At 38.7% G+C, this 21,885-nt stretch overlaps 2 protein-coding genes across 5 annotated transcripts in view; one reads left to right on the top strand and one right to left on the bottom strand.

The window, feature by feature from the left end:
• RFC1 (replication factor C subunit 1) overlaps nucleotides 1-14,540 on the top strand; it is a 72,766-nt gene extending 58,226 nt beyond the window's left edge. The window contains exons 14-25 of one of the 2 annotated variants that reach the window (XM_013964589.2): nucleotides 1,393-1,502; nucleotides 2,984-3,098; nucleotides 4,550-4,641; nucleotides 4,820-4,957; nucleotides 5,106-5,201; nucleotides 5,325-5,423; nucleotides 6,495-6,649; nucleotides 6,776-6,893; nucleotides 8,536-8,681; nucleotides 10,543-10,756; nucleotides 11,937-12,128; nucleotides 13,146-14,540. In XM_013964589.2, the coding sequence (XP_013820043.2) occupies nucleotides 1,393-1,502; nucleotides 2,984-3,098; nucleotides 4,550-4,641; nucleotides 4,820-4,957; nucleotides 5,106-5,201; nucleotides 5,325-5,423; nucleotides 6,495-6,649; nucleotides 6,776-6,893; nucleotides 8,536-8,681; nucleotides 10,543-10,756; nucleotides 11,937-12,128; nucleotides 13,146-13,229 (1,559 nt within the window). In that variant the 3' untranslated portion in view covers nucleotides 13,230-14,540. Of the gene's footprint in view, nucleotides 1-1,389; nucleotides 1,503-2,983; nucleotides 3,099-4,549; nucleotides 4,642-4,819; nucleotides 4,958-5,105; nucleotides 5,202-5,324; nucleotides 5,424-6,494; nucleotides 6,650-6,775; nucleotides 6,894-8,535; nucleotides 8,682-10,542; nucleotides 10,757-11,936; nucleotides 12,129-13,145 lie in introns of both variants that reach the window. The other variant, XM_013964588.2, reaches the window with a different exon arrangement.
• WDR19 (WD repeat domain 19) overlaps nucleotides 9,757-21,885 on the bottom strand; it is a 91,104-nt gene continuing 78,975 nt past the window's right edge. The window contains exon 37 of one of the 3 annotated variants that reach the window (XM_018049377.1): nucleotides 9,757-9,800. The gene's annotated coding sequence lies outside the window, so the exon portion shown is untranslated. Of the gene's footprint in view, nucleotides 9,801-15,762; nucleotides 16,092-17,280; nucleotides 17,323-21,885 lie in introns of those variants that run through there. The other 2 variants (XM_018049376.1, XM_018049378.1) reach the window with 2 other exon arrangements.

The raw sequence follows: 21,885 nt of genomic DNA, 5'->3' as shown, positions 1-21,885 counted from the left end.
CCCCAAAAGTGCTGTTGTGAACAAAGCACGGTCCCCTTTAAGGATCTTCCAGTCAGTGAGGGAGACGTAGATAAACCAGCAATTAAAATGTACTGTGCTAAGTACTGTTACAGGGTTAAGTGTAGGGCACTCAGGGGTTGGAAGAGTGTGGACAGGGATTCCCATCCCTAGAGGAAGGGATAGCTAAGCTAAGACTTAGAAACTCAAGAGGAGTTAGTTAGCGTGGTGAAGGGAGGGGAGTGTCAGGTGGGAGAGCACACGTGGACCAAGGTCCGCGACATGTGAGAGCAAGACCCCCTAGAGGGCCAGAGAGACTCGGAGGGGAAGGGTGTGAGTAAAAAGCTGAGGCATGCTGCAGAGTAGGCAGCCTAAGAACCCCAGCAGCATGTTTGCTTTTGCTAGGCTTGGAAAATGAATGGTCATATATATATATATATGTCCACATATATATTTAATGTCCAAAGTATTTATTATTGGAACTGAAGTTTCTAATCACAAATGCTAGTAGTCTTGAATTCCAGCCACAACCCTAGGGGATATTTTGTGAGAAATAGAAAGGAGAAATTTAGTGAGCATCGTAGTGAATTTCCAAAGTGATGGCTGGGTTATTCGCAGCAAGGTTGTCACTAGACATTGGTCAACAGTGCCAATTTATTTTATTTATAACATTTAATAAATAATATAATTTTGATGATACAGAGTTAAACTGACCCCTTTTCTCTGTCAAAACCAAATAAAATGTGGTGTAAGTGCTTTATGTGCCTAAAGAAGAGATTTTAAGGCTTCAGGCGAGCTGTAGTCCCTTTCCCCATGCCTGAGGTAGGCTTAACCATCTCTTTCTCTGTCCTTGTGTACGTATTGAGCACCTATTATGTTTCAGGCCCCCATGATAAGGAGAGGAGTTGAGCTGGGCAGGATAGTTGCGGACGCAACATCTTCAATTCATTCTTTTTGTGGCCATTCTTGTTAATATTTATTAAGACATGCCAGGCTCTGTGCTCAGCTTGTCCATCCTCACAGCTTCCCCTCCAGGCACATCGCTGTTGTTCCCCTCGTTTTACAAAGGAGGAAACGGACAGGGGTTAAATCACCTGCAGCTCTCCCAAAACCCAGGTAGTCTGCTCAATGACCTATGCTTTTGTAGGAAAGGAAGCTCATAAAATTATTGTTTGTTTTGAAGTTTTTTATTTGAATGAAGATGAGGTAGGGAGTAGAATTTCACTAAATGCTCAGGAAAGTTGCTTAAACTTTGTAAAAAAAATATTTTGCAGATTTTCAGTGAAACTGGAGGACTGCTCTTGATGCTAACTTAATGCACAGTTATTCCTGTCATTCCTACATTTCTGTTAGGTCATAGAGGTTAACATTCTGGAATTTCTTTTTCCCTAGCAGCAAAGTTTGGTAAATTTGCTGGCAAAGATGATGGGTCCAGTTTTAAAGCGGCATTGCTCTCAGGTCCTCCTGGTGTTGGCAAAACAACCACAGCTTCTCTGGTTTGTCAGGTGGGTATTCTGTCATTACTTTTCTAAAATCTAACCTCTGCAGTTTGCTTTGGTTCTGAGCCTATTTGTCATTTTCAGCCTTTTAAAAATATTGGTAATTATAATAATAGGTGATATTTGCTTGTGTGCCAGGCCGTGTGCAGATAAGCCCTTGGGTGCATAATCTTATAGATAATATGTCTTACAGACTGTTACAGATATCTTATATGCCCCTGTAGGAAAAATTCTGTGTACCGAATATATATACTCTTGCCATTGCCACGTGACAGATGAAAAAGATGTGTAGAGGACGGTGGTGGCAAAGTGTGAACCCAGACAGTCTGACTCTTCACCACTGTGGGATCCTGCCTTTGGTCTTGTCTCTACGGTTGCCACACCTCTGGACAGTGAGGGCGTGAGGCACTGGAGCAAACCAGGACTCTTGTATCAGAATGTGTGCTAAGTCACTTCAGTCATGTCCGACTCCTTGTGACCCCATGGACTGTAGCCCGCCAGGCTCCTCTGTCCATGGCATTCTCCAGGCAAGAATACCGGAGTGGGTTGCTGTTTCCTTCTCCAGAGATCTTCCTGACCCAGGGATCGAACCCGGGTCTCCTATGGCTCCTGCGTTGCAGGCAGATTCTTTACCGCTGAGTCGCCAGGGGAGTCCAAATGTATCAGAATGGTGTGAAACAATACATGAAGTAGTATCAGGAAAGTTAAATGAGAGATTTTAAATTTACTTTATTACTGGATTTCCCAACCCTTTTCCCATAGGGTGATGTTTTTGTTTAGTATTTTTTATTATAGACCAGACCATAAATTTTTAGCTTGTGAATAACTATATTTTCTACTCTATTATTTAACATTTAAAAACAAAAACAAAAAATGTTTTCCCTAGTCTTTACAATTGTGAAAATGACGCCTTTTTCCCCCTTTATTATTATCATTACTTGTTTGTGGAATTAATGGTTTTACATAATGCCTTAACATAATGATCCCTTTTGGGAAATAAGCCCAAGTTAGTTGATTTTTCACAATTTGAGAGGGAGATTATATATTGGGATAATTTGACACACAACAATTTATAGTTTATCTTGAGTCAGTGATTACTTTTTGTTATCTTAATGTACTTTTTGATATCTTAATTCTGTATCTGGTATTGAAATTTTGGGGTAGTTATATTTAATTCTTTTGGGGACTTTAAGAAGCGAACTTAGTAAAATTGCTTGTTCAGATATGCTCTTCCAGATTAGTTATATGTAGCAGTTGAGGTTTTAAGACCACACTTGCGTGTGTATTTATGTGCTGTGTTATGTATGTATATGATATTTTAAAAAAAATCTCTTATAGTTAATCTCATTATCTATTAGTGTTCACTGTATCATTTTACCCATGGTTACTTATGTGACTTTTCTAGCCTCTTTCTTAATTGCTCTGTTTCTGTGGGGAGAGTTTATAATTTGCATTGTGATGGCAATGTTTTCCAACGTTTTGACTAGGAATTGGGGTATAGCTATGTGGAACTGAATGCAAGTGACACTCGGAGTAAGAACAGTTTGAAGGAGATTGTTGCTGAGTCACTGAATAATACCAGCATCAAAGGTTTTTTTTCAAGTATGTGGGTTTCTTTTTTTCTTGGCAGAGGGGTTGGGGGGAGGTTATGTAAGAAAAATGGGTTCGTTTCAGTGTTCAATAACATTACTATGATTGAACATTACTATGTGCCAAGCACCCTGTTAGATCCTGGGGTTACTGAGAGAAGGACATAACCCTGAGAGGCAGTAGTTAACTGTTTTTTGTTTAGGTCTTAGTGGTTTCTGAGAGTGTGATTAAAAACATATACGTGGACATAATTACGCAGATTTTAGAGGATTCAAGAGTGAATCCTGTGAAGAAAGTTAATAAATAACAAAGTGTGATGAGTGAGGAAATAGAGGCCTGTAGATGAAGGAATGGTTCTATCTGGGACACTGGGGAAAGCTACCATGAAAGGGTGACATTTGTTCAAAGGGCCTTGAACAATGAGAAGGAGAATAGTTTGCAGGAGGAAAAGATTGTTTCAGGCCAAGGCAGTAGAGGAGGACACGAGACACAGTATAAAAGTGCTGCTGTTTCCGGCTGTAGCTAGTGGTCTGTGTGGCCAGAGTTTATGGGGAAAATAGGGTACTCAAATTACAGACTGTGCTGTGTACTTAGAATCTGTGGTATTGTGCATGGTCACTGAACGGTAGAGATGATTGTTAAAAAGAGTTTGCTCAGAAATGTCACACATACGCATGATTGTCGGGAATGTAAATTGGTGCAACTCTGGAGAGCAATCTGACAGCATTTCTTGAAGTTATTTAATAAATTATACATACCCTTAACCCAGAAATTCTGATTCCTGGAATTTAGCAACTGTTATACTTGTATATATGCAAAATGATACATCCATGTAGGGATCTTCATTTCATACAATTCATAATAGCAAAAGATTGAAGGATCTTCATATTACATCAATGAAAAGTGATTGATTTTTGATGTGTGTGTAAAATGGAATATTACAGCCTTTAAAAAATGAGGTGTTCTGTATTTATAGATAAGTAACAGAATACGAAAATATATTAAGTGGTAAAACCAAGGTGTGTGTGTGTATTTTAAAAATAGAAATTCCATTTATTTTTTTGGCCATGCCATGTGACATGCGAGATTATAGTTCCCTGACCAGGGATCAGACCCACGCCTTTTGCAGTGGAAGTGCTGAGTCTTAACCCCTGGACCATCAGGGAAGTCCTGAAGGTGTATATTTTTATGTACACGTTTTTAACATGTAGGATATCTCTTAAGGGGTATGTCCCTGAGTTTGTTTACGTCATTTGCCTCTAGAGAGAGAAACTGCATACCCTAGCGGACAGAGGTGGGAGAGAATTTCACTGCTTACTCTTGTGCCTTTTGAATTTTGTATCATGTATCTATGTTATTTATATATATGTGTATATAGTTTTTTTTTTTTTTTTAAAGCAGCAGTGTTTGAACAACAATTTTTCTTTTTGTGTCCCATCCCATTGCTTCCCACCATGGGTCAGGTGGAACAGTCCATTCAGTAGGCACGAGGCATGCTCTCATCATGGATGAAGTAGATGGCATGGCTGGCAATGAGGACAGGGGAGGAATTCAGGTAATGAAAGACTGTATTTCTGTAGTGGTACTGTTAATTTTTAGGTTTTTAAAAAAATTTGAAGAGCTAATTATAATTACGGCAATTAAGACATGTTGCTGAGGAGGTTTTAAAACCTAAAATACATTTTGTGATTTTTTTTAACAAATTATATATATGTTGCAAATTTGCTTTTTAGGAATTAATTGGCCTGATAAAACATACAAAAATTCCCATTATTTGTATGTGCAATGATAGAAACCATCCCAAGATTCGCTCTTTGGTTCATTATTGTTTTGATCTTCGTTTTCAAAGACCTCGGGTTGAACAGATTAAGGTATGATAATTGGAATTTTTTCTCCATCATACTGTCCTGTATATTTTTGGGTCAGTTTTTTAAAGTACCTGATAAATACTTTAAAATATCTGATTATGTGAATTAAAAAAAAAATCATTGAAGGTTCATTCTCCCTTGTCAATTTCAGGGTGCGATGATGTCTATTGCATTTAAAGAGGGTCTAAAGATCCCCCCTCCAGCTATGAATGAAATAATTTTGGGAGCTAATCAAGATATCAGACAGGTAAATTAAATATATGTTATATAGCTGTTGACAGTTCTTTTGAACTGATGCCTTTAGTGTTTTGGGGATAGGGAGTGGCAGTGTTTTCCTATCTTGACAGTATCTTGCTTGTGATTCTTTTAGGTTTTACACAATCTGAATATGTGGTGTGCACGAAATAAGGCACTAACCTATGACCAGGCCAAGGCTGATTCTCATAGAGCCAAAAAAGATATCAAACTGGTAATGAATTTCCATTTCCTGCTTTCTTAGCCAAAGCATTTCTTCTCCTGTCAGTTTTAATCTAATGGAAATAGTTATTATAGTTCAGAGACATCTATACAACCTATGGATATTTATAGTAAACAAATATAGATATAGCTGCTAATAGCTTTTCCAGAGTCCCTTGTGTGTGGGCTTCAGGTTTTGAATGGTTTTGAAACTTCAGAATAATCTTGTTTCAAATGGTTTATAGTTGACCTCCCTGAGACTAGAGGTCTATATAAATTGAGATTTCCTAGGTATGTCCTGTCCCCCAGATTTGTGTATAGTGTCCCCTACTATCAACATCCCCTACCAGAGTGTTACATTTGTTGTAACTGATGAACCTACACTGACATATCATTATCACCCAAAGTCCATAGTTTAACATTAGGGTTTGCTCTGGGTTTTATACATCCTGTGAGATTTGACAATGTGTAATGGCTTGTATCCACCATTGTAGTATTGCACAGAATACTTTGACTGCCCTAAAAATCCTCTTTGCTTTGTCTCTTCATCCCTCACTTCTCCCAACCCCTGGCAACCACTAGTCTTTTTACCGTTTCTGTAGTTCAGGTTTTTCAGAATGTCAGACGATTGGAACCATATAGTGTCACCTTTTCAGACTGGCTCCTTTCACTTAGTATCCATTTAAGGCTTCTCCATATCCTCTCATGGCTTTATAACTCTTTTTTCTTTGGTGCTGAATGGTAGTACAGTGTTTGGATATACCATAGTTTATCCATTCATTCACCTGTTGAAGGACGTCTTGGTTACTTCCAGGTTTTGGCAGTTTTGACTGAAACTTCTATAAGCATTCATGTGCAGGTTATTTTGTGTTTTCAGTTCATTTAGGTAAATATCAAGGAGCACACTTGCTGGATGGGATGATAAAGAGTTTTGTAAGGTCTGTCTTCCAAAGTGCCTATAACATCTTGCATTCCTACCAGCAACGAAATGGAGTTTCTGTTGCCCCACATCTTAGCCTGCGTTTGGTGGTGTCAGTGTTTTGAATATTGGCTGTTCAACTAGCTATGTCCCTCTCTCTTTTAGGGCCCGTTTGATGTTGCCCGGAAAGTGTTTGTAACCGGAGAAGAGACTGCTCATATGTCACTTATGGACAAATCAGATCTCTTCTTCCATGATTATTCAATAGCACCCCTCTTTGTCCAGGAGAACTACATACATGTGAAGCCCGTAGCTGCAGGGTGAGTGTTCAGAGGTAGCGAGGAGTTAGGATCAGCACCCTCGCAGCCCCACGAAGGCCAGGTACCCTGGGAGGGAGGGTGTGGAGTGTGAACAGTGGTGTAACTCAAACTGGTGTATTCCTGCAGGGGTGACATGAAAAAGCACTTGATGCTTTTAAGCAGAGCAGCAGACAGCATATGTGATGGTGACCTAGTGGACCGTCAAATCCGGAATAAGCAAAACTGGAGTCTTCTGCCCACACAGGTAAGCATAGGGCTCCCCTTAAAGTGCAGACTCTGCTTTAGTTAGAACAAAAATAGCTTTTAGCTCCTGTAATTATTTGAATACCAGATAAACATTTAAACTCTTAATGGCAAAAATAGTCTTTTATAAAGTATCCTGTGGGCACTATTCTGTTTCTTAATCTAGCCTTATTTTTCAATGTTTTTATATAAATGGACATATGGAATAGGAAAGTTAGATTTTGGTCATAATGGAGAAGGCAATGGCACCCCACTCCAGTACTCTTGCCTGGAAAATCCCATGGATGGAGGAGCCTGGTAGGCTGCAGTCCATGGGGTCGCGAAGAGTCAGACACGCCTGACCGACTTCACTTTCACTTTTCACTTTCATGCATTGGAGAAGGAAATGGCTACCCACTCCAGTGTTCTTGCCTGGAGAATCCCAGGGACGGGGGACCCTGGTGGGCTGCCGTCTGTGGGGTCGCACAGAGTCGGACACGACTGAAGTGACTTAGCAGCAGCAAGATGTGAATCTAGTTTCATTTGCTTTCTTTTATCTTAAGAATCCATTTCTTTCTTGTCATTCTTGGCTTTCCCACGTTGTTACTAAGTAGCTTATTCTTAAAGAAATGCAGGGCAGATCTATAGCCACTTTTCTGATACGTGAATTCTGATCTTCTTTAATTTCCTTGCTACAGAGGCAGTTTTATATTGATTACTTTATCTAGGTTGATATCTTTTACTCAAACAGAATTTTGCAAACTTTCATCGTTAAGACTGTTACTTGCTCTTGAGTTGTGCATATGTAGTTATGGACCTGAGTAGCAAGCAAGGGACTGCTGGAAGGTCTACTCTTCTTTTAAAGATACCTTTTTATTTTGTTTTAGAAGTGTTCATTTTTCTCTGTACCTAATAATTCATTATACCTGTGAGGATTTATCCTAAAGAAATAATGCTAAACACAGCAAGAACTTAATGTGCAAAAATACTCCCTAAAGCATTAATTCTGATAGTAAGAAAAGGGAGAAAATCTCTATGGTCAGCAATAGGAGTCTGATTAATTATGGTAAATCCTCTTGATGGTATGTTCATGCAGCCTTTAAAATTATAAAGATGATCTAATATAAAGAACACTAATGCCAGAAAATTGTTAAAGCAGGGTAGAAAATTTATGTATAATTCCAGCCTTAAAAACGTTAAAAACTGTGGCTATAAAAGATAACCAAGGATGCCTATAAAAAAAGAACTTTCCTCAAGTGCCAGTTTACTTACTTCTCTATTAGATTTTCCATGCTTTGATTGACCTGGGTCTATCAATATATTTTTCTTAAGACAGTCGTATCCCTCTTAAAATATTTTCTGTGACATTGACCTGAAGTAACTGGTGTGTTGAGATCAGCTGGCTGAGGAGGCTAGGTCGGTGAGATGACCTCTGAGGCCGTAACGTGTTTTGGTCCAAGGCATTTACAGCGATTAGTTGTTTTCTCAAGTCGAAGCTTCCCATATCAGCAAATCAGAGACAGAGGGAAAGGGCTTGACTGTCTTGGAATTGGGCACGGGGGATAGTGTTGCCTCTTTCCAGAGACTGCTTAGAAGCCAGCAGCTGCTAAAGAAGCAACTTAGTACTGGATTTAACTTGTGGACTGCAATTAATTTTTTTTTAGGCCATTTATGCCAGTGTTCTTCCTGGAGAGTTAATGAGGGGGTACATGACCCAGTTTCCCACCTTCCCAAGTTGGTTGGGGAAATACTCATCTATGGGCAAACACGATCGTACTGTTCAGGACCTGGCTCTGCATATGAGTCTCAGGTAAGCAGTATTACTCCATGCTCAACATTTTAAAATCAGGGTAGTATATTTAGCCTTTATCTAATAACGACAGCATGAGTCACAAAGATTTGTGTTTTAGTTTTGATTTTATTACTAATTAGATAAATGATCATGGATAAGTTCATGGCCCTGAGTTTTATTATCTATAATTAGTATAACACTTGCTTTATTACTTAAAAGGATACTTTGGAAAATAAAGCCAGATGGTAGATGTGCCATAATGTTAAGTTCTAAAACTGTATAAATTTGAGGTAGTGCTATTATTTGTTGTTATTGTGAGTATGTCTATTACCAGGAAGCATACATAATGTCTTGGTCTCCAGAATACTTAATAGGAGAAAGAGAACTATTTAAATAGATGAACTACTTTTTGCCTCCTATGCTAATAGTAAACTGACCTGGTCATTTGGGGAAGGGGATATAGTTTAGCATATTACAGAAGGTAGATACTCAGATAATTGAAAACCAGTCTCTTTAGAGGAGTTTAAAGAAGTTCAAAAATTCTTGTTATTTGGTAAAATTCTGTTACAGTTTAGAAACGTAGAAAATGTATGTACACACAGATATTAGGTGAACTTTCAGTTCAGTTCAGTTGCTCAGTTGTGTCCGACTCTTTGCAACCCCATGAACTGCAGCATGCCAGGCCTCCCTGTCCATCACCAACTCCCAGAGTTCACCCAAACCCATGTCCATCGAGTTGGTGATGCCATCCAGCCATCTCATCCTCGGTCGTCTCCTCCTCCTGCCCCCAATCCCTCCCAGCATCAGAGTCTTTTCCAGTGAGTCGACTCTTCACATGAGGTGGCCAAAGTATTGGAGTTTCAGCTTTAGTGTCAGTCCTTCCAAAGAACACCCAGGACTGATCTCCTTCAGAATGGACTGGTTGGATCTCCTTGCAGTCTAAGGGACTCTCAAGAGTCTTCTCCAACACCACAGTTCAAAAGCATCAATTCTTTGGCGCTCAGCTTTCTTCACAGTCGAACTCTCACATCCATACATGACCACTGGAAAAACCATAGCCTTGACTAGACGGAACTTTAGGGATTCATTTTTAACCACGAAGTACTACTTGAATAATTGTATTTTCCTTTCTGGTCCCTGAAGAGAATATTAGTCTACTGTTAACTTTTATCTAAAACTGAACCAAGATGCGCCTTTCTTTTGTCCCTATAGAATTCTACTTCCTACTGTGTTCCCTCTTCATAGCCTGTGGTATGGGGTTTGTTTGTTTGTTTTTGCCACTCCTGTATTAGTTTTCTATTGCTGCTGTAACAAATTACCAAAACTTAATGTTTTAACATGAATTTATTCTCATCTTGAGATGGTAAGGTTATCCTGGATTATCGGGATAGGCCCAATGTAATTGTAAGTGTTTTTTTTACCCCCCCCCCCCAAAAAAAAAAAGTGGTGAGGGAAGGCAGCAGTTAGGCAGAGATCTGAAGATGCAGCTTTTCCTCTGCTGTCTTGAAGATGGAAGAAGGGACTGTGAGCCAAGAGACGTAGGTGGCCTCCAGAAGTGGGAAAGGGCTCTTTCCCCAGCTCTTCTTATTAATAAAGCTGAAGGCCTGCATCTCAGCTCTTTTCCTGTTCTCTGCCCGTTGCTTTTTAAAGGTGAAGCATCACTCTATCCAGGTGTCGCTCTCTGATGCTTCCACTGTATTTGTGTAGATACACTAATGTGTATCCATTGCCCTAGTGATGTAAGTGCTAAGCTGTCCCTACTCCAGCTATTAATTAGTAAGCATTCCTCTGAGCTTTACTAAAAGTGGATTAAATTCTAGCAAACTGTGAGCTGGTGGTAGTTTGCCAGTGACTACATTTGTATCTCTTTTGTTTCAAGAACTTACTCCAGCAAAAGGACAGTAAACGTGGATTATCTGTCACATCTAAGGGATGCACTTGTACAGCCCTTGGCCTCACAAGGGATAGAAGGAGTACAGGATGTTGTTGCTCTCATGGATGCATATTATTTGATGAAAGATGACTTCGAGAATATTATGGAAATTAGCAACTGGGGAGGCAGACCTAGTCCGTTTTCTAAACTGGATCCCAAGGTAAACTATGTACTCCACTGGTTCTCCAACAGTTTATAATTACCATATAGAGGGAATATTTCAGAAATGTTTTAGATGCTTTTAGAAGTTTAATTTTTTTTTCGTAAATGCTTTTTGCTTATGGTCTGCACTTTCCAAAGATACTATTTGAGTACAATATTTGACTTTGTAATTTATAGTTTTATCTTTGCTTTATGCTAAATGGGAAAGCATGATGTGAAATCTGAGGGGCCAATGTATTAATAAATGTATTCTTTATAAGGATGGGCAGATGAGCCTGGGGGGGTAACAGACACACAGACTTTTTATAATGAGCATGAAAAAACTAAAGTGACATTAATTTGTGATATCTAAGACCTCACCTGGTGCCTTTTTATTTGGTGCTGTTCTGGAAGTTATATTTTCTGTGACTTGCCTTCTCTAGAACTTTGACCTGACTATGGGAATGACTATTAGGTAAATTCTCACAAGAGACATCCATTGTTAGAATTTTTGCACTAATTCAGCAGTTAGGTTTAGAAGCTTGAAGTTAAGACTTTTCAAGTTACCTAGTGTTTTGAAATAACCTGTTTTTGTGGGAAATGTAATTTATTTCTGTAGTAATTAAAGGCCACCTTTAGTCTGTACTTCATTGTAAATCTTTTTTGATTTGTTCGTTTACTGATCAACTTTGTCACTTTGTAGAACTGCAGAGAGCACTGAATAGAAAAAAATGACTTAAAATGATTATTAGAAATCTGCCTAATGTTCCCAAATACTGATTTTTTAAAAAATTTATTAAAGATAGTTGATTTACAGTTTTTTAAAAAATACATTTATTTATTTGGCTGTGCCAAGTCTTCATTGCGGCACGTGGGATCTGGTTCCCTGACCAGGGGTTGACTCTGGGCCCCGTGCACTGGGAGTACAGAGTCTTAGTCACTGGACCACCAGGGAAGCCCCTGATATACAGTGTTTGATTCTTACTTTTTGTCATGGGCTCTATTAAGAATGTCATGAAACATATGGAACTTCTCCATAGAAAAATGCATAGAGATAGACTTACATGTACATGCATGCATATTTTACAAACAATTTCAAGGGGTTCCTAGGGTCTCTCAAGGCCTCTAGGCCTGTAGAGTTTAAAGGGGTTGTTTGACACTTGAAGTTTTAAAAACCTTCCTCTATTCTTTTTGTGTAGGTGAAAGCAGCCTTCACAAGAGCTTACAATAAAGAAGTCCACCTTACTCCATATTCACTCCAGGCAGTAAAGACACACAGACATAGCACAGGCCCATCACTGGATTCTGAATACAGTGAAGAGTTAAATGAAGATGACTCTCAATCTGATGAGAAAGACCAGGACACTTTGGAAACTGATGCTATGATCAAGGTACTATTTTAATATACTAATAGGAGAAGCCACGATACTCCCTCAAAATAGCTTACCTTGTATGTAACTTGCCTTTTGAAATGATTCAGAGCCTGTTTAGCAAGTAGCAGAGGAAGCTGAGAAAGTTTTTTTGTTCATCACAGTTCCAAGGGTAAAGAAAGTATAGATTTTATAAACAGCTGCTTATAAGGGTGTAGGAGCCTGATAGCAAGAAAATAGGCCATCATATTGATGGTCATATTCTCTGTTGGAGAAAGGACTGTTTTGGTTTTTTTTTCCGCTCTTGGTGTGTGCTTTACCCACAGACACATTTTCACAGCATAATTAAGAAAAGCATTTTTAATGAAACTATTCCTCCCTTCTGTTGTTTTTTTGCTATAGCTATTGAACTGCCTATAGAAACTTCTCAGAGCAAAACATCCTCATCTTTTCCTAGGAAAGATGAAAATCATTTATGGTGTCGGTCCACTGTTTACCATGGGCCAAGGCAAAGGAAATCTAGTTTGTATCCTCTTCTGTCCTTGGTGTGGGTGCGTTTATCATTCGTGCCCCTCGATTCTGTTTTGTATGTGTAGGGGTGGGGATAGTGGCCTCTCCAGTGTGGCTCTCACTAGTCTTGTCTAGACATACCACTCCTTCCCCTGCTCAGACTGTGTATTTGGATCTCTACTCTGAAACTGAAAGAGAAGATAATTCTTCATGAAAGCATTACTGTGTGTGTAAATTATCTCTTGCTTGTTTTGTCTTTCCCTAAGTATATCTATACCTGAAGTCTACGAAACTGCATATTGGGGAACATATTCTAGTTCTAGAGGCTAAATAGCTTTTCAGTAGTTTAAAGGCCACACACCTAGCCAGTTGTTAGTAAGCTCATCAAGGGTAGCCACAGCTCAGGATATAGGTGTTTGCAGCCTTGTTTCTTTATTAAGTTGAAGATAAAGATTTGATTTATTGTAGAGATCAACTTAGCCATACACACAAATGCTAACTATTCTGTGCATCTTTCCCTCCCAACAGAAAAAGACAAAATCTTCAAAGCCTTCAAAATCAGAAAAAGATAAGGAGTCCAGAAAAGGAAAAGGAAAAAGTTCAAAGAAATGAAACTCTTTCACTGTTGACAGCTACTTTTTGCTTACCCTGCTGACCAGTCTCAGCTGGTCTTAGAGAATATCTTGTTTTTCCAAAGGAACCATGTTTTAGTGTAATGGGAGAACCTCATGGTCTCATTGCAAATAAACGGTGGTACAGCTAGAAGGACGTAACCGGTAGGCTGATGTACACCTCTTATAGAGGTTATTAGGACTGTGTAGGTCCTCCACTGTCCCCTGTCAGTCTAACAAGATTGTACTTCAAAATGACTGTATAATCAGAATTAGAAACTGCATGTGGGCTTTGGAGTCAGATTTTTAGTTAAGAGTAATATGTCTGGGAACAGAGGTAGTAAGGCGGCTTTTGTAGGCTTACGAGTTTATCCTAATGGCCAATATGGGACCAGTCCCGATTTTTTAAAAAGCATTGTTACTATAATGTGGTGAACTTTTGTAAATAAATCATAATACAAAATAATCACCACCTAGAACTGGGTTTTCTTTGTATATTGTCAAATATCTTGCAAAATATAAACTAGGAATAAAAATGTTTCACAGGCTACATGTACAGATTCTTAAGATTGTTATCTTGTACAGTAAAATATTATGTTGGTATATTTTTCCTTACTAATTTGCAAATGATTGGATACAAAAGCTAACTATATTCCTACTAACCTCTTGTGTAAAACATGTAACTTTTGCAGTTGAAGAGTCAAACTCTCATTCCAAACATTGTTCCCCTGTGAAAGTCAACCACACACACCTCTGCTGTGAACAGAATTTCATGGAGAGGTCTCTTTGTTATTACTAGAGGGTATTGTGGCTGCAAAAGGATTGTCAGACATTCCTAACCTTCCAGAGTTTCAGCTCATCAGGTTCAAACCAGAAAGGCCTAGGCTGGCTCAGACTCTTATCTTCCTCTGGTTTCGGACAAAATGAACACAGGCATTTGTTGACTCTGTCCTTGGGAGAGCCAGTTCTGTCCTCACAGCCTCCACAAACCCTGCTAGGATTTTAGATTGTACCTGCAGCTGCACTTGTTGAGGAGCCTTGAGGCTGTGAAACCAGCCTGGAGTTTGGGTGTCTAGCGATTATTTAATCTTGTCAGTAAATGCTCAGAGGTATGTGCTACTTCTGTGAGGTATGTGTTAAAAGGAATGTAAAATCTGGAATCTGTTCCCAGCCTTTAGGGAACTGATTGTCTCTCTCACCTCTATAACAAGATTAAGTCTTGAGACATTTAAAATGTATTTACCAGTGTGAAAAACGTCTTCCATGTAGATTAAGTTCATTATGGGAATAAAATGTTTCCTTAAGCCTTTGCCTACTGAGCCATGTCCCTTTTTTTGTTAAAGCCCTGTTCGAAACTTCTGCTTCAGTGAAGATTTCCTTGATTGATGCCTGCCTCACCTCACCAGTGGGGTGAGCATAAATTTCTTAAGCATATTCTTCTATCACTTTTGGATATGCAAGTTGTGTCTGTTAACTTGCTCTGTGCTCCCCGGGAAAAAGACTGTAATTGTAATCTCCTTGCACCCAGGTCAGCAGGTTGTGTCCTTTGCTTGTTCAATATGATTTGGAGCAACCAGAAAATCCTTATTGGAGCCCCTGGAGGCCACACATCATCCTTGCAGGCACACTTTCTTTTTTTGAAATCCACTGAATCTTGGCTCTTTGGTAGTCTGTAAGAAACTACTAGTTTATTACTACTTCTACTACTTTACCCTTCATCTTTTAAGTTTTGGCAGTCTTTTATTTGCAGCATTATTGGGCCTCTTGAAGTTACTAACAAGGAGTATACTGGTGCATGTACTGGGAAGAGTATCTTCCTAAATAAGTTTTGGTACAATTATGTTCATTAGTGAATGTCTAAGCCTCTTATGGGTAGGTTTAATGATAATGACTTGTATCACTTAGTAAGTAAGGCCAAGGCCTCTAGCCAGCGTTTGGGAAGAAAAAAGAGATTATAAAGTTGGAGGTATTCATATGGATACCTGGTGCCATAAAACGTCATTGGCACTTTGGTTTCTACCCTAGGCGCCTAGGTACCTCTGTAATGCTCAGGATGCTGGTGGCTACCCTGTAAAATTGTATCATCTGATACATTCAGAGTTAGGCTACATGATCTTGTCTCTGCTCAGACTTTGGTACTTTGGTTTTGGATGGCAAGGAAGTATATACTCACCTGTATAGTATGGGGGGTACTATACTATGGGGAAGGAACCCTCAGGGCCACCTTGGGGAAGATACTGAATAACGTACATCTACAGCCGATGTCAAATGATTTAACTTTTGACAGCAATTCTGTACTACATAGTATAATGGCTCAGGAAACATAAGCTTATAGTTTCACTCATTCTTTCAAATATTGATTTTACTGATTTTTGATGTTTTTATTCTAGGACTGATTCTGCTAAATAGCCTTGATTTGTGTAAGCCTCTCACTTTAAACTTTTTAACACTGTTAACATCTGTGCTGTCTAAACTTCAGTGTTTCAAAGCTACTTTATTTCTTTTTCTGTCTTTAAATACAGGAAAACATTACAAATATTTAATAAGTTTATTTTAAAGGGGATATTTCAAAATATAAAAGATATCAAAAAGCTGAATATTTACAATTATGTTATAGGTTACAGTTATGTTATAGGTTACTATTAACAGTACAGAGTATTGAATATGTAAGACTCAGAAGAGGAAATATACAAAGTATAAAAAATAGCATGTTATATATCACTGTCACTCTATAGAAGTTCAAAGTGGTGACCTGGAGATGTGACTTTATTTTTTATGTATCCAGAAAGAACCATCCTTAATCTGCCAGGGGCAGAAACACAGCCTCTTGTGGAAAAACGTTGTCTTCTCAGGATCATTATACCTAAAAAGGCCAAAAAAACCCCCAAAAACCTCATATGCTTTTATAAGGGTTTCAAATAATAAACTGGCATTCAGTAATAAAAAAGCTAAGCATGGTAAAGATATTTTGCTCATTTCTGGAATGTGAAGCAGGATCACTACATGTAGGTGAGAAATTTTCAGTCTGTAATTAGTACTGAGTTTCAGTCTTGGCCTTTCAGTTGACTAAAACTGTATGGGCAGGTTGTTGAACCTCGTTATAAAATAAGGATGATGTTGACAACAGCCACCTTACTGAGAACAGTGAGGAAATGCAAAGTTAGTGCTCAGCGACTCAACCCAAAGAGACCCATCCCAAGACACATTACAGTTAAACTGCCAGAAGTTAAAGACAAGGAAAGAATCTTAAAAGCAGCAAAAGATAACTTGTTATGTACAAGGGAACCTCCTCCTCCTCCCCTTAAGAATGTCAGCAGATTTTTCAGGAGAAGCTTTGACAACATCAGGCCATTCTCTGCTAGCCTGTAAAGTGCTGAAAGAATAAAACTGCCTGTCAAGAACAGTTTTTCTGGCAAAGCCACCCTTCAGAACTAAAGGAGAGAGAAAGAATTTTCCAGACAAGGAAAAGCTAGATGTTCATCACCACTAGACTGGCCTTACAGAAATGTTAAAGGGACTTCTTTAAGCTGAAATGCAAGGGCACTACTTAATAATAGGGAGATATATGAAATTGTAAATCTCAATGGTAAAAGTAAATACAAATTCAGACTAATGAAAGGTACTTATAACTAGTGTGAAAGTTAAACAAGAGTAAAAATAACTAATAATGTTTTATTATACCATAAAGTGAATAAACTAGGTATATAAACTATTCTATAGATATCCTTCTCATAATGCAAAGGCTTTCTAACTACAGTAATTTGTTAATGATACATAAGGTTCAGTTGCTCGGTCGTGTCTGACTCTTTGCGACCCTATGAACCGCAGCATGCCAGGCCTCCCTGTCCATTACCAACTCCCGGAGTTCACTCAGACCCATGTCCATTGAGGCAGTGATGCCATCCAACCATCTCATCCTCTGTTGTCTCCTTCTCCTCCTGCCCTCAATCTTTCCCAGCATCAGGTGGCCAAAGTATTGGAGTTTCAGCTTCAACATCAGTCCTTCCAGTGAACACCCAGGACTGATCTCCTTTAGGATGGACTGGTTGGATCTCCTTGCAGTCCAAGGGACTCTCAAGAGTCAAAGATGTAAACTGTGAGGTCAGAAACAGTGTGGATAAGGAGAGTAAAAATGCATTTGAACTTAAGTTGTTATCAGCTTCAAATAGACTATTGCATTTTATGTCAGTCTTATGGTATCCACTCCAGGGTTCTTGCCTGGAGAGTCCCAGGGATGGGGGAGCCTGGTGGGCTGCCGTCTATGGGGTCGCACAGAGTCAGACACGACTGAAGCGACTTAGCAGCAGCAGCATGATATCCACAAAGCAAAACCTATAGTAGACAAAGGAATCTAAGCATACAACTACAGAAAACTGTCAAATCACAAAAGGAGAGAAAGGAGCAAGAACAAAGGAATAACAGCCAGAAAACAAAATGGCAGTTAAGTCCGTATCTATCAGTAACTATTTAACTATAAATTCTCTGATCAAAAGAGAATAGATTAAAACCAAGATCCATCTGTAGGCAGCCTACTAGACTCCGCTCTAAGGACACACAGACTGGAATGGAAAAAGATAGGGAAATCAAAAGAAACCTGGAATAGCTATAGTTAGACACAGTAGACTTGAAAACAAAGACTGTAATAAAGGACAAAGAAGGCCATTATATACTGATAAAGGGATCAGTCTACAAGAGGATATAACATTTGTAAATATAAAGCAAATATTAACATATCTCAAGGGAGAAGGAGCAATATCATAATGGTAGGGGACTTCACTCCCCCACTTTCATCAGTGAATAAATCTTCCTTTGACAGAAAATTAGTAAGTAAACATTGGTCTTAAATGATGTGTTTCACCAGATAGACTAAACAAGCATAAGTGGACAGATCACATGTCAGGCCACAAAACAAGTCTTAAATTTAGAAGACTGAAATCACATCAAACATCTTTTCTGACCACAGAAATACAAAACTAGAAATCAACTTCAAGAAAACTGGAAAATTTACAAATATGTAGAAATTAAAACATACCACTTAGCAACCACTGAGGTCACAGAAGAAATCAAGAAGAAAAAAATATCTTGAAAATGGCAATATCGTTGACCCTCCATATCTATGGGTTCTGTATTCACAGATCCAACCAATCATGGATCAAAAAAATTCAGGAGAAGTACCAAAAAGTTCCAAAAGGCAAAATGTGAATTTGCCACATGCTGACAGCTTTTTATATAGCATTTACATTGTATTCAGTTATATAAGTAATCTATGACTGAGCGACTTCACTTTCACTTTTCACTTTCATGCATTAGAGAAGGAAATGGCAACCCACTCCAGTGTTCTTGCCTGGAGAATCCCAGGGACGGAGGAGCCTGGTGGGCTGTCATCTATGGGGGTTGCACAGAGTTGGACACAACTGAAGTGACTTAGCAGCAGCAGAGGTGATTTAAAGTGTATGGGAAGATGTGCATAGGTTTTATGCAAATACTACACCATTGTAAATAAGGGGCTTGAGCATCCGTGGATGTTGGTATCCACTAGGGGTCCTAGAACCAATCCCCCACGAATACTGAGGGACAACTCTACAGCAAACCAAACACAACAAAAACAAAAACGCTTCTGAAAAGAAACAACAATAAATACCTACATTAAGTAAAAAGAATGATCTCAAATAGCCTAACTTTCCACCTTAAGGACCTAGAAAATGAACAAGCTAAGCCCAAAGTTAGTGGAAGGAAATTTCAGAGCAGAAATAAATGAAATGGAGACTAAAAAGACAATAGAAAAGTTCAATGAAACTAATAGCTGTTTTTTGTTTCTCAAAAGATAATAAACCTTTAGCTAGACTCACCAAGAGAAAAAGGGGACTCAGAAATGAAGGAAGGGATATGACATTCAACAACATGGAAATACAAAAGATTGTAAGAGACTTATATGAAACACTATAAGGCCAGCAAAATGCACAACTTAGAAGAAATGGATAAATTCCTAGAAACACACAACCTTATAAGACTGAATCATGAGGAAATTAAAAAAATAGGCCAATTACTGTAAAGGAGATTGAATCAGTAATTTAAAAAATCTAGGACTAGATGGCTTCACTGGTGAATTCTACCAAGTATTTAAAGAATTACCTTCTCAAACTTTTCCAAACTCATTTGATACCAAAACCAGACAAGGAAACTACAAAAAAGAAAATTACAGGCCAGTGTCTCTGAACATAGTTGCAAAAGCCCTCAACAAAATATATGTGGTGTATATCTTGTGTATATACATATACAAAAGAAGGCAATACTGCTGTTTGCAACAACACGGATGGACCTTGAGGGCATAATGCTAAATGAAATAAGAGACAGGTACCTGTACTATCTACTTATGAAAAGTGAAAGTGAAGTTGCTCAGTCGTGTCTCTTTGGGACTCCATGGACGGTAGTCCACCAGGCTCCTCTGTCCAAGGGATTTTCCAGGCAAGAATACTGGAGTGGGTTGCCATTTCTTTCTCCAGGGGATCTTCCCAACTCAGGGATTGAACCTGGGTCTCCTGCATTGCAGGCAGACTCTTTACTGTCTGAGCTACCAGGAAACCCCCATCTTACTTATATGTGTAGTTAAAAAAACCCCACTGAACTCACAGATGCAGAACAGTTTATTGGTTGCCAGAGGCCCAGGGTGGTGGGTAGGCCGAATGAACGTGGCTGAAAGGTATAAAATTCTGGTTACAAATAAACCCCAGGTATGTAGTGTACAGCATGGTGATTATAAGTTAACAATACTATATATCTGGAAGTTGCTAAGAGAGTAGATATTAAAAGTTCTCAAAAAAAACCTGTTAACTGTGTGTAGTGATGGGTGTTAATTACTGTGGTAATCATTTCCTAATATAAACACAAAATCATTATGTTGTATGCCTAATACTAACACAAGATGATTAATTATACCTCAAAAAGTTGAGATATTAAATACATATTAGGATGCTAAATATGTGATAATATGTAGCAACAGAAAAATAAATGGATCCCAATCATAATTTGAGCAAGCTTTTAAAACAGAATCTGACAAGCTGATTCTAAAATTTTATAGAGAAATGGAAAGAAAAGTAGGAGTAGTCAAAACAATCTTGGAAAAGATGACAAAGTTGTAGGAGACACAATATCTGGCTTTAAGATATATTATAAAGTCACAGTAATCAAGACAGTGTAGTATAAAAATATGGGACATACATACTCAAAACCCAACTGATTTTCAATAAAGGCATGCAAGCAGTTCAATGAGGAAAGACTTTTCAACAAATGCTGTTGGAAGAGTAGATATCTACTTGAGGCGGAAAGAAATCTCAATCCCTACCTCACACTGTAAACAAAAATAACTTCAGGATGGATCACAGACCTAACATAGGCGAATATGCACCTGACTTCCAAGTAGGGAAATATTTTCTTAGACACAGAAAGTCATAACAATAAGATAGATTGCTAAGATATAGTTCATCAAAATCTTCTGCTCATCAGAAGACCACTAAATATAACTGATTCACTTTGCTGTACACCTGAAACTAATACAACATTGTAAATCAACTCAGATAATACATAAATTAAGAAAAAGAATTGGGAAGCCACAGTGGGAGAAAATATCTGCAAAATAAGACATCTAGAACATAACAAATAAAGAACTTATATAATAAGACAATCATCTGGTAATAACAGGAAAGGAACAGCCTTTTCAACAAATGGTGCTGACATATCTGGTCATCCACGTGCAGAAGAAGGAATTGGGGTCCCTACCACACATCATATACAAAAATAGACTGAAGACATAAATACAAGAGCAATAACTATAAAACTCTTAGAAGGAAATGTAACTGTAAAACCTTTGCGATCCAGGATTAAGCAATGGCTTCTTAGACATAACACCAAGCAACCAAAGGAAAAAAAAAACAGATAAATTGGACTTCATCAAAATAAAAACTTGAGTACATTAAAGGATACTATCTAGAAGATATCTACAAATCACGTATCTGATAAAGGACGTACCTAGAATATATTAAGGATTCTTATAACTCAATGAAAAGATGAAATACCCAGTTAAAAAATGGGCAAATGATTTGAACAGTTCTCTAAAGAAGATATACAAGTGGCCAACAAGCCCATGAGAAGATGCTCAACATTAGTATCATTAGGGAAATGCAAATCAAACCACAGTGAGATACCACTTCACACCTACTAGGATGCCTGTAATCAAGAAGGCAGACAATAACAGGTGTTGGTGAGGATGAGGGGAAACTAGAACTCTTTATGCTGCTGGCAGAAATATGAGAGACTGCAGGTGCTGTAGAGGAAGCAGTTTGGAGTCCAAGGAACAGCGAAAGGCCAGTGGGGCTGCGATAAGTAGAGGAAGAGGCTGGGGCCTCTCTCTGTTTTCACTTGCAATCAAAAGCCCCACCTGCGGAAGGGAGCCAGCTACACTAGAGGTAGACTGAAAGGACCTGACCATGGACTGGGTGACGGGGGGTTTCCAGGTTTCCATCCTGATCAGCTGGTTGGATGGAGCTGCAGTTTACTGAGGGAGTAAAGGAATGCAAGAACAGGTTTTGTGAAAACCGAGAAGAGCTTTTGGCAGGGGCTTTTGGCTTCCTAGCTAGAGACTGCATTTCCCCGCCTCCCCT

The sequence above is a fragment of the Capra hircus genome, chromosome 6 (assembly GCF_001704415.2).
Source record: "Capra hircus breed San Clemente chromosome 6, ASM170441v1, whole genome shotgun sequence".
NCBI classification, from domain to species: domain Eukaryota; kingdom Metazoa; phylum Chordata; class Mammalia; order Artiodactyla; family Bovidae; genus Capra; species Capra hircus.
Note: the sequence above shows the minus strand (reverse complement) of the source record. Positions and strands in the feature narration are given on the sequence as shown.